This window comes from Perna viridis, chromosome 4 (genome assembly GCF_037379345.1).
Source record: "Perna viridis isolate PV_CMFRI_1.1 ecotype Kerala chromosome 4, ASM3737934v1, whole genome shotgun sequence".
Classification (NCBI taxonomy): domain Eukaryota; kingdom Metazoa; phylum Mollusca; class Bivalvia; order Mytilida; family Mytilidae; genus Perna; species Perna viridis.
This window is the reverse complement of record NC_142448.1, coordinates 36,662,903-36,682,840: the sequence shown is the minus strand read 5'-3', so window position 1 is coordinate 36,682,840 and position 19,938 is coordinate 36,662,903. Positions and strand designations below refer to the sequence as shown.

At 30.8% G+C, this 19,938-nt stretch overlaps 1 protein-coding gene across 5 annotated transcripts in view; it reads right to left on the bottom strand.

Moving 5' to 3' along the window:
* Positions 1–184: 184 nt before the first annotated feature.
* The window catches only part of LOC148619949 (uncharacterized), a 50,733-nt gene continuing 30,979 nt past the window's right edge, over positions 185–19,938 (bottom strand). For 4 of the 5 annotated variants that reach the window (XM_088580402.1, XM_088580400.1, XM_088580401.1 and 1 more), the window contains exons 2-8: positions 14,538–14,632; positions 9,904–10,099; positions 8,323–8,384; positions 6,716–6,821; positions 6,276–6,366; positions 5,882–5,953; positions 185–3,991 (exon numbers count right to left, since the gene is read on the bottom strand). In XM_088580402.1, coding sequence (XP_088436528.1) covers positions 3,854–3,991; positions 5,882–5,953; positions 6,276–6,366; positions 6,716–6,821; positions 8,323–8,384; positions 9,904–10,099; positions 14,538–14,595 — 723 coding nt within the window. In that variant the 5' untranslated portion in view covers positions 14,596–14,632 and the 3' untranslated portion in view covers positions 185–3,853. Of the gene's footprint in view, positions 3,992–5,881; positions 5,954–6,275; positions 6,367–6,715; positions 6,822–8,322; positions 8,385–9,903; positions 10,100–14,537; positions 14,633–19,062; positions 19,087–19,938 lie in introns of those variants that run through there. The other variant, XM_088580404.1, reaches the window with a different exon arrangement.

The window sequence follows — 19,938 nt, the reverse complement described above, 5'->3', positions numbered from 1 at the left end:
AATATATGCTGCTGATCCAGAGATATGTTCTAATCAAAGTGTTACGATAAAAAGTATGTTGCTGCCTAAAAAATTACAAATAATTTTAACCAGACAAACAGACAAACTAACACCTAGTTTCCCATTCATAAACAGGTTGAGTAATGATGAGTAATTTCATTCCATTGAAAACAGAAGTCAGAAATATAACAAACTTACTTTATTTCATAAATATTTGGTCATAATTAAACAACATTCAACAATGCCATGATCGAAGAGAAAACAATTTGCAAATTAGAAGGTCAAGTTACATGTAAGTATATGTACATTTATTGTAATCCGCAGGTTGGTAATACTGGAGAAGTTTCTTATAGAATTTCTTTAAAAGAGGGCAAGTATATAAACTCTTTCCAGGTCAAACTTATGGTAAAATGAACCATTTAAATTCTTTACAATTTACAATGTTAGTAAAGCATCTGTTGTAATAAATGATATTAAATTGTTTAATGGTATCAGTTTATTAAAATTTTGGACTGCACTTCCTCATTTAAATCTGAAGAAAGGGAGATAATCAAAATAAACTAGCAATGCTTGATGACTCGGTTGAGTTATCTTTCTTATGCCACACAAAAAGATGCTACATATTGTAAGACTGACTGTGAAGTATCTTGACCAAACCATATTTCAATCAAAATAATTTCAAATCATGAAACAATATCAGTGTTTTAGGTATAAATATTTTTTCTAAGTCATAACAGGTTCCCTTAGATAATGAACAATAATGATAGTACTTTCTTCAAACTTTGCTATCAATTATGAATCCTAAAATGTTCAGCTCTTTATAAAACATGACTATTAAGCTTAACTATCATATTTTTAACTATAGTTTTCTACCATATCAGAAAACTTAATACAGAGACTAAATTTTAAAAAATGCAAAGCTATGACCATCAGATGACGAAATTCAAGAGTATTTCACATAAATGTATCTTGCTTGTAGTTAATTTGTATTACTTCAAGTATTTTGGGGTTCAATTAAATGAAATCTGTTCAAAAATGCAAAACATATTATCATGGGCAAAAATATGGCAGTGTAAAAAATATCAATAAATGCTATCAAAAGTTGTATAATGATTTGTGCCATTAACATGAATACATACATTTTTTTTATACGCAAAATGAGGAAAAAATAACGAAAATCTATAACATTAAAGACCTACAATCACAAGATAAGAAAGAAATTCGATTAAAAAAATGCCTTTGGTAACAATATTTGAGTTTGAGTTTGTACAGTGAAACCAGTTGAAAACGAACCCAGAATAAACCTGTGAAAACAACCGTTACAGTAAAACCTGTCCAAATCAGATGGTCTTTAAAGTCCCTTTCCCTCAATTTCAATGTGTTTTGAACCTTCGTAAACCAAACACTTCTCTTTACTGCACAAATGTTAAGGTTCAAAAAGGGGTTTCGGGTTTTGACAGGTTGCACTCTATTAAAAAAAAGCCTGACTAAAGTGAGAAATAAAGGAGGAAAAAGATCACATCAGAAGTGTTTTAAGTACTATTGCACAATTTGAAATGTAAAATGAAAATACAAAATTTCACATCTTTAAAACACCATAAACAACTAATTTGAAAAATAATGATAAGATAAAAAAACATGCTATTTCAAAATTCCTTGACTATACAACTGTTTTGACAGTTTTTTTTAATAGAAAAATTGCTGTAAAATAGTTAGGCCTACCAGATACACATGTATACCATGAGAGTTCAAAACTTTGATAAAAGAGGGTCATATGTTACAATTTTTTTCAACCATGAAGGAGATCTCTTCAGACAGCATATAGGAGACTCAAAACAAATATTTGCTATAGTATATAACCCAGGAAATGATCCTACAACCTTTAAATAAGCAATACTCTTATCCTTGAAAAATATTTATTCATTTTTTGCATTGATCTAAAAAAAGACACTCATCACATAACGAGCATTACAAAATAGAAATGGCAATTTTTAGGTAAATTTATACCTGAATAATATAGTATATAACAAAAAAAACTTGCATCATAAACTTTTTCTATGACACAAATATTTGAATAAATTGCATAAAAGTGTATTGAATATAAATCTCCTTTTATGTATAAAGGGATTACCAGAGTTGGCATGTTGAAAGAAAACTTTTGTGGAGCCATGATTTTCTTTAATTGAAAGGAATAGTCATTTGTGTCAATTTAAGGGTTAATTTTCTAAGTCACTATTTTGTTTTGGGTAAAAATCATAAACGTTTTCTATCACAGAATACAATGGATTGCATAATTTGATTTCATTAACAAAATACTATGAAAACAACAATACACTCCATGTCAATGGTTCAGCTAAATTTTGACGATTCTATTGTTGGGCTCAAATAAAAAAAAATCAAAAATTGCTTATTACATTCATAAAAGATAAAAAATTTTGTGTCGTAACACATAAAAACTTGTGGCCTGATAGTTCAGCAATAGATTTTCAGAGAGTTGCATATACCAAAATAATATGTCCTCAACCTGTAAAAAGAAAACAAAATAAACGAAAAATGATCATATTTGTGTCAAAATCTATCCAAAAATTTTAATTTGTTCTTAATCAGTAACTCATCTAAACCTAAATTAGTAAGTCAATACCATATCCCACTGTCAAAATTTGTGGGCACCTGAATATTGTAGAATGACAGACCGAAAGAACCTAAAACTAAAATTCAAATTAGAAGGATTAACTAATGACTCTTTCACAGTCAATGAGAAAACTGAGATATGAATCCTACATTAAATAATGTCCTAAAAAAAAAGAACAAAACAAAACAAAACAAAATTTACAAAAGTTACCTGTACATACAGTTCCACCAAAACAAAAACAAAACATACAGTTATTAATTCATGCATTTTGCATAAAAATATGTTGGCTATCAATTTTTGTTGAATTTTACAATGAAAAATAATCAGGAAAAATTTCCTGCCAAAATTTGTATACTATTTGACACTGTAAAATTATCCCATTATTCCTTTGTATTTTAGATACATCTTAGCTATATCATATCTGAGATCAAATAGACGGCAAATCACTGAATGCCTGACGTTTTGACAAAAACTATACTTAAAGCCTTCTTCTACATGTAAAGTTCACATAAATATATTAAAAAAAAAAGAAACAACAGATCAAAAATCTCAAAACTGTTGCTCTGGATTATACATAATGAAAAAAATGTATAAAATATTTGAGTTTCATCCCACCAAAAATTTCATGAACTTTTTAAATACATGTATTCAAGTTTTGATTTTTTTTTTAACTTTGAATGATAATTATAAACACTCAATAGTGGAAGCTATGTAAATTATCTTTTTAATGAATTTCCTGTAAAACATCACTATGGCAACACAAAATGATATGAAGTCTAGTTTAAATTAGGATATGATGATCTATTTACAATGAAGCTGATATGGAAAATTAACAATGATTTTGAAGATAACATTGGTCACAATTTTTCACAGTTCGAGGATTATAAGGTTCTCTCATATAACACAATGCCACTTTTTTACATATATTTCACATATAAGCAAAAGTTTTAACAATTATGACAACCTTTAACAGCTCAAATGATGCTATAGAAATCTGGATCAAGAAGAAGCAGATGTTTAATCACAATGATCTCTACAATGACATCCTCATGCTGTAACTTGGATGCTAAACAACTCCAGATCTTTTGACTGAATGCAATGATAATGAAAACACCCTCAGACTTCAACTCTGGTTCTATACTAATGTTATTCTAATGCAACAGAAGGCTGATCACAATATCAATGGGATTTGGATGACAACCTCAGACACTGCCTCGGCTGCTATACAAAAGTTGCTGTAGCACCGTTATCACTATCATCTGCATATGGAATTGACGAAATTAATGATAATCTTGGAGTGTCACTTTCAGCACTCATTAATGGTTTTTCTTCTTCAGGTTGGATTTCTAAATTTGTTTGCTGAAATTATAATTGGATACTTTCTCTTTCTACAATTCTATTATGTTATTCACAGTCAAAATTATTTTACTTCATTACCTGACTTTCATCCAAATGGAGCAAATAAAATTTGTGACAGTTTTCATGTGAAATTCATGTGAGTTAACCCTTTAAGTGAATTTTACTTGAATTTCTCACAAGAAGTTAATGTTAAGTGAATTTCATGTGAAAATCACATTTATTTCATGTAGAGATCACATGAATTTTACATGAACAATATTTGGCTGTGTTATTATATTTTCTGATAGTACATTTGTTTATTTAATTTCAGTTAATGTCCTATGGTAGACATTTCAGCTTTTCAGAATGAGAATGTTTAATCAACTCAATCAACAGACCTTTCTTTGTCCTAGTTCAACACAGTGAGCTGGATTTTGACTGTGCTACGTTACAGAAACAACAGTCTACATATTATATGTCATTCCACTCCAAGTAAACTAGTCATTACACCATGTCCTATACAGGTTATATGCCATTCCACTCCGAGTCAACTAGTCATTACTCCAAGTCCTATACAGGTTATATGTCATTCCACTCCGAGTCAACTAGTCATTACTCCAAGTCCTATACAGGTTATATATCATTCCACTCCGAGTCAACTAGTCATTACTCCAAGTCCTATACAGGTTATATGTCAATCCACTCTAGGTCAACTAGTCATTACTCCAAGTCCTATACAGGTTATATGTCATTCCACTCCAAGTCAACTAGTCATTACTCCAAGTCCTATACAGGTTATATGTCAATCCACTCTAGTTCAACTAATTCATACAGGTTATATATCATTCCACTCTGAGTAAATACTCAATGTCCTGTATGTAATACAGGTTATATATCATTCCACTCTGAGTAAATACTCAATGTCCTGTATGTAATACAGGTTATATATCATTCCACTCTGAGGTAAATACTCAATGTCCTGTATGTAATACAGGTTATATATCATTCCACACTGAGGTAAATACTCAATGTCCTGTATGTAATACAGGTTATATATCATTCCACTCTGAGTAAATACTCAATGTCCTGTATGTAATACAGGTTATATATCATTCCACACTGAGGTAAATACTCAATGTCCTGTATGTAATACAGGTTATATATCATTCCACTCTGAGTAAATACTCAATGTCCTGTATGTAATACAGGTTATATATCATTCCACACTGAGGTAAATACTCAATGTCCTGTATGTAATACAGGTTATATATCATTCCACTCTGAGTAAATACTCAATGTCCTGTATGTAATACAGGTTATATATCTTTCCACACTGAGGTAAATACTCAATGTCCTGTATGTAATACAGGTTATATATCATTCCACTCTGAGTAAATACTCAATGTCCTGTATGTAATACAGGTTATATATCATTCCACTCTGAGGTAAATACTCAATGTCCTGTATGTAATACAGGTTATATATCATTCCACTCTGAGTAAATACTCAATGTCCTGTATGTAATACAGGTTATATATCTTTCCACACTGAGGTAAATACTCAATGTCCTGTATGTAATACAGGTTATATATCATTCCACTCTGAGGTAAATACTCAATGTCCTGTATGTAATACAGGTTATATATCATTCCACTCTGAGGTAAATACTCAATGTCCTGTATGCTATTTGCTTGGAGGAGAAGTAATGACTTTCAATTATAAAGTCTTCAGCTTGGGATCAAACCCACAACCTTGATTTCTTAAAACAATATTCTCTGATGTACCTTTCAATCTGTAGTACTATTATTGTTTTATATCATATTAGAAAAGGTTGTGGTAATTGCATCGTATAAACATTTTAAACGCTAAATGTACTACACGTACCATGGAAATCTCATACATTGTACTTACATTTAAGGGTAAAGTTGTTAAAGGAATAGATTCTACATAACTGTTTCTATTACTAGTTAAAGGCAGAGGTGGCTGAAATAGAGAAAAATATCCTTTCACATGTGATAGAGGATAAAATGAAAAGACAACTGTGTCATTAGTGCATGATATGTCTGTCATTAAAGGGAGACAAACCAAACAAAAGATATCATCCTTACTAACAATTCAGTTTAGAGAAATCTGTACAAGGCTTCTGGCCTCTGTATGTCTTAGTAAGTGCAGTAATAAATCATAAGAGTATTCTGAATAGACATTACATTATTTTGGATAATTTTATCTACAACTGGTGTCATATTGACAGAAATATATAGTTTTATAAACAGTAAAATTCTAATTTCTTTATACTTCTACCTACCTTATAATTCCCATTATTAAGATCACCATTTTGTATTATTTTCAACTGCTCTGCTTTTTCAGCTTTCTCTCTTTCTCTTCGTCTTTTATATCTAGAATAAGCAGAAAGATGGAAATTGAATTAAGCACTCTGTACAGTACATGCAAAGACATTTGGCAGTGGCATAGCTACATTATATTTCAAGAAGACATGGCTTCAATATGCTTGCAATATAAGTCAACCAAAATATATTCCCCCCTTTTCTGTGCCACGAAGGGATTCCACATTGATTTGGGAAAGGAAACTACTGAAGAACAAGTACTTGTTTTACATATTTTTATTTTTATATGAAATAGACACATTTCACATTTGCTTCCATTTATAAAAAGTTCATATTTTGAGGTTAACTGAGGTCCCCATAATATCTTAAAGTACAAAATGGAAATCGTAGTGTTACCTACCTTTTATGCCATATCAAGATAAATATTAATACTGTAAGAAATAAAATAAGAGCTGTGATTCCAACTGCTAAGCCTGCTTTTGTTACTTTATCTTTATCATCCTCACCTGCAAAGAAAAAAAGGTTGGAGTATAATTGTTTAGAAACAAGGACATAATACAACACGTTTTTTGTTGTTGTTTTTTTCAATTCACAGTTTAAGTTTTAGGTACAGCATAATTATTGGTATGTTGGCTACCATACCTGCTGCACCTGCTACTTTTAAGGAGGCAGACCTACGGTAAGAGACACAACTCTTACAAATCATTGGAATGTTTGTATTCAGCATTTTACATCAATTCTATGTAAGCGTCAAAGTAACTTGGATTGATTTCATTCTGTTTCAAATGAAAGCTTGATAGGCTTTGATGAAATTGAATATGATATAAATATATCACTGATTTAAAGAGTTATGTCCCTTACCCTAGGTCTACCACCTTAAGATCCCTTTATAATGGTATCACATTAACTTTTAAAGTGAAGTGTGTTACCATTTATAGACAGCTACATATAGTGAACTGTCAAAACTGACACTAGAAAATTGGAAAACCGGTCTAAACCAAGCACATTTTTAAGCCCCTTTCAATTTAAATGTATTTTACATCTGGGTAAACTGACTATCTTAACTGAACCAATTCAAAAGTCCAAATGGGGTTTGATTTACTTAGTTTTCACTGTATATGTATATATTTCTCATCCTGATTAACTTAATCATAATTTTGGTGAAACCATCATTTCAACGTGTTGCCAGTGTATCAGTGCTACCTTGCTCACCTTCATTAATTAAATGTTGATTCATCAATTTTAATGTTTCTCAGATAAATCATTGTTGAAAACAAATATGTGATGACTACTAGCATATCTCGACATAAATAGTAACTTACTATAGAAATTGATATCAAGGCAATCAATGTACTATTAATTTAGTAGTTGTCATTAATCCATATCAATATGATTCAGTCTTAAGTATCAAGAATTTGTTTTGTCTTTGAACTTTTGTCTTTTTTAAAGTCTTGATATATTTGCATGTATATCTGATTTATCTTAAAGGATATCATTTTTCCTAAAGCAACAGGTAACACTTTAATGGAATTTGAAAGAGAACATCTGTGAATAAAATATATAGGAATTTCCCAATTCAAATATGTACTTTTCCAAAGATATTAATTTTTTATTTTTTTTATAAAAATGCTATTATTTCAATGTCTGGAGAAATCAATTTTTTTTATTAAAAAAAACAGCTTTTTCTTAATCATTCTGAAGGACAGGGTGACATATCAAAAGGAGGGAGGGGTTGAGTGCCTTATATTTCAGGATAGCTGGGACCCTTCCTTAAATTTTCAAAACTCCAAAAATGAGATTCTCAAAAAAGTAATGTAGGATGACATTCAATGAATTACTGAATAGATGAAAAGGTTGCTCTTCAATTAATTTCATACCATTTCAATTTGTTTAAATGCTCATAGTATTTATTTGTGTCAATTTAACACTAACATTTTACCAATAAAATACTGAATGGAAAAAACAGCCCTATTTCATTACAGTGTGGGAGTAAATTAAAATACTTACTACCAAATATAATGAAGGGATCTATCATCTGACATCTGTCTCCCACATATCTCTTTGGACACCTAAAATTATACAAAAAATTAGTAAAAAGATGAATAGAGATTCAAAGATGTTCACACATTTTTAAGGTGTGTCAGTTTGCATAGTAAAATTTAAAATGAAATTGACACATATTTCTTTGTATATGTTATGTATGTTATGTGTTGAAGTTTTTAATTGCTTTGAAAACTGTAGAGATCACGCAGAATGTAAATTAAAGGATTCATGCATATAAAAGCATGCAGACATGCAGAATATAAATTCATGGACTTGAGATCAATCATATGAAAGGTATGACTGCATATATAGTAAAATCAAAATGGTGTTCTAATATGACATGCTTCAAAGCTCTTTAGACCACAGCAATGCCAAAAAAAAGTGATAAACACATGACTAGCATTTTGTACAACACATAAGCTGCATCTTTTCAAAATTATGAAGAAACGAGTCCTATTAGAATTGAAATAAATCACAGATACTCCATTTTATCATTGTTTTACCATGAGCTGGCCATGTGCGTCGTTATTTAAACCCTGGCTATCACTTGAGGTGAAACAATGTGATGTAAATGGCCAGCCCATGGTAAAACAATGATAAAATGGAGTTTTCATGATTTATTTCTTAATTTTAAATGTAGAAGGCACAAATGAAAAAAATATGTCAAAGATTACGATTGCTGATTAAATAACAAAAACATTTCATGTACCAATCTATAAGGTTCGAAATAGTAAATGAAAATTGATGTTAAAAGAAGAAATTTCTTTTTCCATACCATAATTTTATCTTGTTATGGTTCTAAGGAGGAAGATTTAAACAATTTCTAGCAATTTTGTAAATTTCTTCATTTTTTTGTGTGAATTGAATGCTAAAATAGTGCTAAAAACCTTCATTTTGGAATTTTTACTAAACTTGAAAGGCCCCACAAAATTACCAACATTTTTACAGTTTGAGCTACTCACAGCCCAAAAAGGTTATAGATGGTAAAAGTGTCCATAGTTCAATGACAGCTTCATGCTCCCATAAACAATTTAAGAGATCCAACTTAAAAATTATTTGATCAAATCATTAATGTGTGCTCTGAAATACATTAACTTTTTGACCATGTTCCATGACATATGCGCTCTAATAATCTAAATGTCTTGTAGGTGGTAATTGTGGTTAACCTGGAGACCTTAGGGATAAAACCAGGACAATTTAAAAACTTCTTGAAACATTACTTTAAGGAAACAATATTTGACCCAGTCAGTTATATCTAAGTTTAATGAGCAACTTGCACAATAGAAACTTTACCACTCTCTATCAGATTTTCCTCTGGCTTCATCCTTCCTAGAAATAGTTCACCTGATATCTCAGGTCCTGAAGAATACAAACTCATTCAGCCTTGTAGGTGTGCTACACCCAAAGTGGAGATCATACCATCTACATATAGTGTCCCAAGACCTCTTGCAGCTTTCACCTAAGGTGTCCAGTTTACAGGGCTTTTTATATAGTAAGACAGATTATCCAGGGTTTGGTTTGGACAGGTTTCCCATAACTACTTACTGGCATTGTAAAAGTCTATATTCCACATATGTAGCAAAACAATATCCCCCATTTAGACAGGCTGTTTCTAAAGTCTCATTATCTGTACATGGTAGTCGATGATTCTCTGGTGATGATGATGTTGTTCCATTCGCTGTCAAGGGAGATAATGTTGTAGTAGGGGGGTTTGGTCTTGTTGGTGTTCTTCCACAACCCTCTAAAAAAAAAAAAAGACACAACTTGTTTTTTTCTTAAATCTATGTACCATACAGTGCAAGTCTGATGTGGATCATGCAGGGGTGGATTCAGAAAAGGGGTTTTCATGTAGTCAAGAAAAATTTCCCAGCAAACTGTGGCACTATACTAAATTGCATTTCTGTTGTTTGATTTCAAGCCAGTCAAAGGGACACTCCAGCTGAGCGAGTTCTCACCATTCACTGAAGGCCTAAATGATAGACTGCCCATTCACTGAAGGCCCAATTGATAGATTGCCCATTCACAGGAGGCCCATCTGATAGATTGCCCATTCACTGAAGACCTGTACATGACATGATAAACTGCCCCTTCACAAAAAAAAGCCTATATGATAGATTGCCCATTCACTGATGGCTGATATGAAAGACTGCCCTTTCACTGAAGGCAGGGCAGAGGATTGATTGCCTATTCACAGAAGGCCCATATGATAGATTGCCTGTTTGGATGCTTTTTTCACAGCCTCTGGCAGGTAGTATTGCAGTCTCTAAGACACATCGCCCATTTTTACATAATTTTCTACAAGATCAATTCATTTCAAAATAACAGTTTTAATTTAACTATGTTACAGATTCCATTACTTCAATTTTATAAAATCATAAAAATGCCAAAAATTCCATACAAAAAAGTAAAATCTGCTGTGCTAAGCAAATTGTAAAATTTTACTTTCAAATGCATACATGCACAGACTATTAATCTTGATTTAATACATGCACAAGGTACATAATTTTCAATTTATCTATTCACGAAAATGTTTGACAGATGCAAAATCAATACAAATTTCAGAATTTGATGTGTTTTAAGTACCTCACCATCTAGGAATCGGGCAAAATGCATAAAAGGTGTGGCACATGAAGGAAAAAAAATGTAGATATATTATTGCATTACCCAAGTATTTACACCTGATAACCTTCAGAAATACCCATCAAAGTGTTTGTAAAATTTGCCTTTTTAAGATATTGATAGGTCAAATTTTAAGTTGAAATGCACTATGGAAAAATGGCTGGAAAATTTTCCTGCACTTTTTCCTTATAAATTATTTATTTATAATTTATAAGCAGACAACAAATATCTAGATGATTCAGGATAAATTTCAATGACTTTTCAGTTGTTTTCTAGATGTTTTGTATATGTTTGTGACACCCATTGCCTGATTCTTACACAGAATGGTACTTAAATGATCATCAATCAGAAGGAATGGAATTCTGGTACAAATTAAATGCACTTATCTCATAAATGTCAATGCATTCATAATAAATTCAAGTCCTACTGAGAACTCTTTGATCCATTTATGAATAAGATTGCACCCTCTTTCCAAGCTTTAAGTAAATACATTAAAACCACAACTATGTATACAATTTCAATTTTTTTTAAATGTTTGGAACATTACACTTCATATTTCGACTACCAATCACAATTTTGTGGCCAGCTTGGGGATATGGCAGCAACATTCATATATGCTAGTGCAAAAAGCTTTCCATTTTAAAATAAAGATGAGAAAACGACTTGACATGTACAACACTCATACTAAACTACCACTTTTCAATCAGACCCAAAATAATTATAAGTCCTTTTTAAAGTTTAGATTGTGAATGGCAGAGTTCATGTGTACCTAGTTTCACATCTTTTTTTTAAGGGGTAAAAAATACTCCCTTTCCAGTTGTTGAGAACAATGCTATAGAAAAAGCTGTGAACATGGATGGATGGACAGACCAACACAACATACCTCAAAGAAAGATTGAAATAAAAAAAAATATACATCAATGTACAAGTAAAGCTTAAGCCAACTCATTAATTGCAGAAAAATCATTAGCATCAGCAAATTTTTATTTGCTCAAACCCCTTTAAAAATCTTTCAAGTTCTTTTTTAAAATTCCATGTTGAAAACTCAATTTTCTGATGGCTACATTGTAATAACTGCGGAAAGTTAATGAATCCATGACAATTTAAGATATAACAGAATGCATGGTGTATACAAATTCACAAATACAAAGATATTGGTCAACACAGTGAAACTGCTCTTGAGACTTGAGGATTTCTTCTGATATAGCAAGTGTTTGGATTATGTACACAGTTCAAAAACTGCATTGAAACTGACATAAAGAGACTTCAGAGGCTACCTTGTTAATGCAGGTTTCCAGTTCATTCAGAAATTGTTTTTAACAGATTTCACTATATAAGTAATGGCTGCCTCCACGTGTTATGTAAAAATTTAAAGTTACCAGGTCCTTTTTTATAGTAAGAAATAAATTAAGAAATTAAAGATTACTGAATTTTTTAATTATACATACCTATCAAGGGATTACAATTTATTACAGAATCTCTTTTTTCACAAATTAAAAATTCACAATTTGACAAGAATATTGTCAATAAAAGAAGATAACTGTTCATTTGCATATTTAACAGATACTCCTTATTCAACAATTATCCAAGTTTTGGGTAGAAATCCTCCCATATCTCATCCATTAACCTTTTTATCCACTGATAAATTTATAAAGTTCGTTCACTATCAACAACAGTTTTATCACATTTTAAAATCAAAGTTCGATTATTCAAAGAATTCACACGAAGATTTGGTCAGAATTCTAAATATGGGAAAAATTCTTTTCCTTCGATGCCCAAATTAAAACATATGAATCACTAATCAATAGAAGTTGTCAATATATACATTGAAATCATTTTCACCTCAATTTCATCTATCAATGAAATTAAACTTTTCCACCTGTAGATATTTACGATCTCGCTAAGGTTCTCTGAGCAAAAAAATATCATGCCTTTTTATTAGGTGTAAAAATGTTTGAAATGACTTTTTGAGTATGTTTCCTGATGAAGTTGTAAAATAGTATAATCATACCATGTTTGCGGTTTAACTGGCCAGTTTTGGAAGCAATTCAGTTATTGCAATTCATTCTACAGAAGATGGAAAAGGAAAGGCAGGGCTTAAAAAACTGTTTGTTTGCTCTGAGCCAAGTCCAATCAGACAGCAAAAAATACAGCATTGGATCTAGAAAAGGGGGATGTTAACTTTCTTTAAAGGGGTGTCACTCCAATGATTTTCAATTTTACTTCAAAATAAACCATTTTTTTTAGTTTTAAGTGGGGCTGGCCACCCTGGGCCCCTCTTTGGATCGGCCTATGATATACAATTAAGACATCAACATGATGATGACAAATTAAATCTTCCTAAATTTTGGTCCACCAGGACTATATAAAGGGAAAATAAAACAACTGGAATATATTTCCTTATTGGATAAAATATTGTTTGATCTTTATGGAATGTCATATTAGAATTTTGTCTGTTGATCGGTCTGTATGTCTGTCCTGTTGGTTGAAAATTGGAAAAATTGTACTTTACTTTGCCTTCAGCACGTCAATGTTCATTTAATTTGCTATACTATGTGATCCTATAGAAACATACTAGCAGGCCATGAGAATAAACAATTCTAATTTACACTATTTCATTGATTGATTAATGTTCATTGACTGATTGGTTTATTAATGATTTTATTTATTCAAATTGATTGACTGATTGTTGTTTAACATCAGTTGACCAATATTATGAGTATTAATGAACACGTAAGCAGTACAATAAGGATGTTTGCTGGTCTATATAAGAAAAACAAGGATTTCACAAGGTTGTAAAATCTTGAAAGATTTTTCATGCTAGAATAATAAAAGAAAAAAAAATAGTTGGGTCAGTGTGCTCATTTTTGAAACATAAGCATTTAAAATTTTGGCGGGAAAAGGATTTCTCTAGATTTTTCCAAAGGTTTTGCCTAAGGTTTTATCTACTACCACAACTGAAGAAATAACAAGGTATCATAAAAAAAACTCCCCAAATAGCATTTAGATATATGTTTAATGAAACTGTGTAACGAAAAGTAGGGGTCACTAGGCATAAATATCAATGCTATGAAATGGATAAAACCAGAAGAGTCTGAAAACTTGACAAAAATGCCTGAACATGACAAGCGGACATCCTTAGGGCATATAATAGCTAAGTTACATTATTTTGATTCCTTTCAGATTATTATCACTTTCTTAAGCTTTGTCAGCTTAAAGAAGAAGTAGTGCCCAGTCTTTGGTATGATTATCAACCCTGGTAAATTACCAATAGTAAAAGTCTCCCACCTTCCACAAACTATTAATTAGGGTCAAAAGTGATCTTGAATATTCACAGATTAAAATCAATAGACATTTTCCTTTTTAGTAACAACCACCTTGACATTTGACCAATTATAATCTTCCTTTTACCAGTAAAGTAACTCATCTGGGACTGAAACCAATCATGGCTAGAAAGATGGAAAAGATAAACAGGTCACGGAATATTGCAAAAGGGAGATAACTCAATCAGGTTGACAAAAGTCATAGGAATAAAATGTCCTTTAGTCCTAAGATATTACCTGTCTGCAGTAATATGTAGAATCCTATGGCTATTATAAAGGGAAACTTCTTATACATTCTTCAACTCATGTGTGTTGTTGGTGTATCAGCCTCTCTGAAAAATACAAATAAAGATTCAATAATGTAACATACTTTAAATATGCCATGGGTAATACTTCTTGCTTTTGCTCTCATCATCAAAACTCAGGTATAATGTCATTATGATGTTAAAAGAGCACTGTCTGCCTACTTTGGTCTCATATCCAAAATAAAAAATTAAGATTTTACCCTATGACCTTGACTTTTGACTTATGACCTTTAAAAATATCATGGTTCAAGGCTTTTTTAAAGTCTATGTATGTACCAAATTGAAATCAAAATCCTTTAAATGATTGAGGGATCTAAGAGTGTTAAATATTATCAAAAAAACAGTTGGACACACAATACAGTTTTCCTTCACATCTTTATTGTCATGGGAAACAATAATGGGACTTGCATCCTAAATCTTTATATCAGGTGACAGTACAGTATCAAACAATTATGGTTGCATTTTTCATAGTACTGGACTAAACTCTGCATATTAGTGCAAATACAAGTTAATTTTTAATGGATATAAAAGCACAAATACTTAACACTTAAAATCAACTCTATTATTTGCCATTGTTCACACTGCCTGATGTTTTTAATATAAAGCTTCAGTTGTGATAGTTAAAAGTATTGAGAATTTCCAATGACAATTTTATGTCAAATTGCATGTGACCTCAATCAGTAAGCAGAAATAAATGTAAGTTTCAGAGGTCTACACAGAACATCACATCTCTCCTTATCTGGCTCAGTGTGAAATTTTCTGTCTTGATTTCAAAAGTAGTTTTGATTTCTATATCACAGCTAATACAGTATTCAAAGTAAACAAATAAATAATGTTTCAACTGGAAAACAGTGTTTTCAAATGTAGGTGGTAGGCTGCTTTTTCATCTGATATGTCAAAAATGTTGCTGTTAATACTTCACCAAATGATTGTAGGAGCCACATACTTTGGGATAAAAAGACTAGTCCTAAAACTCTTGAAACCTTGCCATTGCAAGATAGTCACAGATTTTTTTTCAAAACCAAATAATTAGCAATTAGCGTTACTACAAGATAATAACAAATTGGTTGATTGTGTCCTGATGTATTTTAACCGCTTAATCACTGCCCTGGTTTTTAGCACTAACCTGACCCAGAAATGACTAAACGTTAACGATTTCACTCCCCACTACTGATAAGCAATCCTAGAATTAATGTAAGAACTTAAAATCAATTCTATAAAAAATACTGACGACAGCATAAAATTGCCTGTATTTACACTGTGTTTAATCGCAGCAAGGATAATATGATATTGGAAAATGGTTTTGAACTACAATGACTCCTTAGCAGGATGAGATGCAAATTAGAATTTAGAAAGCATTGATGCAATGAGATACTTTTTACACAGTGATGGCTCATTCTGGGCAGAGGTGAAGGTCTAAGTCTGTCCTTGTATATATGAATCATTCAGTTTATGTGAGTGACAAGGCTGATCTGGATATAAACAATTAGCAACCCTGTTCATATTCAATGATTGATGAGATTTGGTTCAAGCCACTCACCCAAATTTTCAGTAGAAACAGTGAATTTATCCCATTGGAGAAGTCATTTCTTTTGTTCAAGCACTTTGCAAAGACATATGTGAATTTTTTTTATATATATATATTTTTATATCAGTCTTGCCAATTATACATGTTTGACTACCCCCTTTTGAACAGTTTTAAGTCTAATTATAAGAAATCATCTATTTTTTACAATAGAAGAGCAGTAAAAGTCCTATTTATTCTAATTCAAATATTGGTAAAAGAAAAAGATGGGAGATAACTCAATGTTTACTGAAAAATAGACTCCCTAGTACCTGTACTGGGAATATATCCGGGAAAAAAGGCAAGTTAAAACTCACAATTCTTAAGAACATATAAATGTGGATTAATGTATTTTTATGATATTTATACAGATATATATATCAGAAAAAAAGTTTTGCAGTTATTTCGGACTAATCCAGGGCATTTTGGAATGCTCTATTTCTGAAAAAAAATAACAATTTTGACTGATTTTTTTTTCTAACACAAGGACAATTCATGATTTAACAGAAACATCAAAATTTAAAACCTTTATCCCTCAATTATTTTTTCAACTTTTATGAATGAAATTTTATCAATTTGTTCAATGCATGCTCAATCCCATTTCATAGTTTCACAGTTTGCACATTGGAAATTATTGAAACATTAACCAGTGATTTCCAGTACGCTGCAATCAGTTCAATTGAAATTTATCTGTATGCAATGCTAAGTAATTTAACATGGGATGCTGATTAAATGGATTTTATGATCAAAGAGAAAAAGCCACCCACACACAATGGCGTGATATGAATGAAATATTACGAGGAATTCAGTTCCCAGGACTAAATATATCATCCAGTTAGTCATAAATTCACAAAGTAAACAGTCACTTAAAGTATTTTTTTACCAACTGACATTCCTCTATTTCCTGCCATAAATTGCAATCATTGAATTTTCATGTCAGGCATGAGAACTAACAGTTTTGATCAATGCAAATACAAAAGCATTCAAAAAGGTAACTTTTACAAATTAAATTAGAGTTATCTCTCTTATCACATTAATTCAATAAATTGTTTCTAGGCAAGTCTTTGCAAAATAATATAATTACATGTACATGTATGTATATTGTACATTGGAACCAGTTTAAACTAAACTCTTTACAGACTAAATAATTCCAATGGTTTGAGAAGTTTTTGGTTTGCAGTTTGACAATGCAACAAATTTATATAAAGGCGACTTTAGGAGAAGTGTGTTTGAGAAGTTTTTGGTTTATTTCAAGGTTTAATTATATGGGTTTCACAGTATAGAGTCAATGTAGAAATGGAGAAAATCAAAGGGAGGCAGGCAGGTTTTTTTTTCATTCAATTTATTTCTATTTTATTGCAATGTAATTTTTTCGGAAACAAAGGACAAATGGAAATGGATCTAATTATGAAAACAAGAGGCTCTCAAGAGCCTGTAAGTTGCTCACCTGGCAAACAATGCCCTATAAACTAAATTAGTATATTTAAGAATTGGCATGAATAAAAATTTTGTCTATTGAAAAATAACATAAATTTTCCACTTCGCACAATTAACAATATGCACATGGAAATTTTATGTTATTTTTCAACAGACAAAATTTTTATTATTGCCAATTCTTATAAATTAATTTTAAAATATATTTTTATCTTTAAATGTGAGAAAAGTAGCTCTGAATGTAACTGAATAGGTGTGTGTCAATATTTTTTTATCCATTGAGATATATCAAAATTATTTTAACCAATCAGATTACAGTATTTATCTCTAATTAATTTATTAATGTTTGTTGTAAATTAATCTGAAGACTAAAGCTCATAATATAAAGTAAACAATATTACTGAAGTTTCAGGGTCAAAGGGATGAAATAAAAAAGAATATAAAAGTGATATATCAGTTGGGTTGAGCATAAATAAAAATTTTAATGTCTGTCCTTTTTTCTCAAGCTTTTCCTAATTTCATTTTCAATATAAAATGATGTGATTTTTTTAGAGATTCTTTTTAATTAGCAATTAACAAGTAAATTGTTTCTCACAGTGACATGTGTTTTTAAGAAGCACTCCAGCTAAAAATTGTGCAAAATGTGACTCATGGCGGAAAAGCCTACATGTTTTAAATTTTAATATTTTGTTTAAAAAGCTAAAGTCAACAGAAAATTGCAAGGGTTTCTCAAAGAAGCCTTGATCATAAGAGAAATTATATACATGTATATGTATATATATGTACATTATATAGAATGTACAATCAAATTCAAAATTAAGGGAGATAACTCTGTAAATGACATTAAAACACACCAGAAACTGTAGGATTTGCAATGTTTATTATCTTCTAAGAGCAGATTGATTGGAATGAATAATTATACATTTAATCATATAGACCAATAATTCAACTGAACTGAAAAGTTATCTTAAGGAGGTAGACCTAGGGTAAGGGACATAACTCTTGAAATCAGTGATATCAGTATCATTCAATTTTCCCCAAACCTCTAAGTGCATGTTGCTTTGATGCTTACATAAGATTGATGTAAAATGCAAAACAGAAAAGTTTTAATGATTTGTAAGAGTTGTGTCCCTCACCCTAGGTCTACCACCTTAATAAGTCAATTTGGGTTCAATTCGACACAAAATTAACTTGATGCAAATAAAAACATTATACACCAGAAATATAATTTCAAAACAGACAATTTTAGTCACCTAATAATACTTAAACTTGCATACTATGGAAACAGATGTGGCTCTAAAAAGAATATTCAATATTTCTTAAACCAAGCAAAACTTAACACCATTCTTTTTATTTTCATCAAGGACCACAATCTGCACTTAGTGCACACAGAAAAAGAAGCACTGCGGAGAGAGAAATTAATTTCAAAAGAATTGATTATTTCAGTATATGTTCTTACTTGAATGGAAGGATGCATATGTTGAACGGTATGACTGTACATCTGTCAACCTGTACTTCTTTTATCTGATGTAGAAACAAGTGTAGCACATTTTGTAACATTTGTGCCAAGTTTCCATCAAATTTAGCCAATAGTCATGAAAGGTAGAATACTTTCCTGTAAACTCTTAATTACTTATATATCTTTCTTTATCAAGATTTACGACTGTAAAATGGTGTACTTTTTTTCACATATTAAAAAAAATTTTTTTTTTTGGATTTATTAGCAATATTCTAATGCTTGAAATATATACATGTAGTTTTGATACATGTAGAAAGCATTATCAAATTCATAGTATTCATCAACTTTTTGCAAAAAATACTAAACCAATTAAAGTGTTGCATTTCTTACCTTTTAAGAAAGTCAGAAATTCCAATTTTTTTTTGGCATATTAACTACAATTGTTGCTACAAGCATCCATGCTGGGATTTGGAGCAAGTAGTTAATAAATTCAATTATATTCCATCGATATAATACCATATTCGTAGTACTACGAATATTACGCATCAACGATCAGCATTATGGTGTCATTAATAATTCAGGCAAAAAGGTAAATACATTGAGAATTCTTCTGTTTATCTATGCACTCTTTTTATTTGTTGACTTCCCACAAAAATCAATTTACAATCCTGAAATTGTCTGTCTTTTGTGTAAAAAATAATGACAGTCTGATTTACAGCCTCTCACTGTAAATATTTTATAACATTGATATGTTCTTGTTGCCATTTTTGGGCTTACCATATGTGATTGTTAGTCTTAGGTCTATTTTTTCTCTGTTTTGTTGTAAAATAGGAGTCAAATTGCATTTGTGGCAGAAAATAATTCAAAAATTGGAAT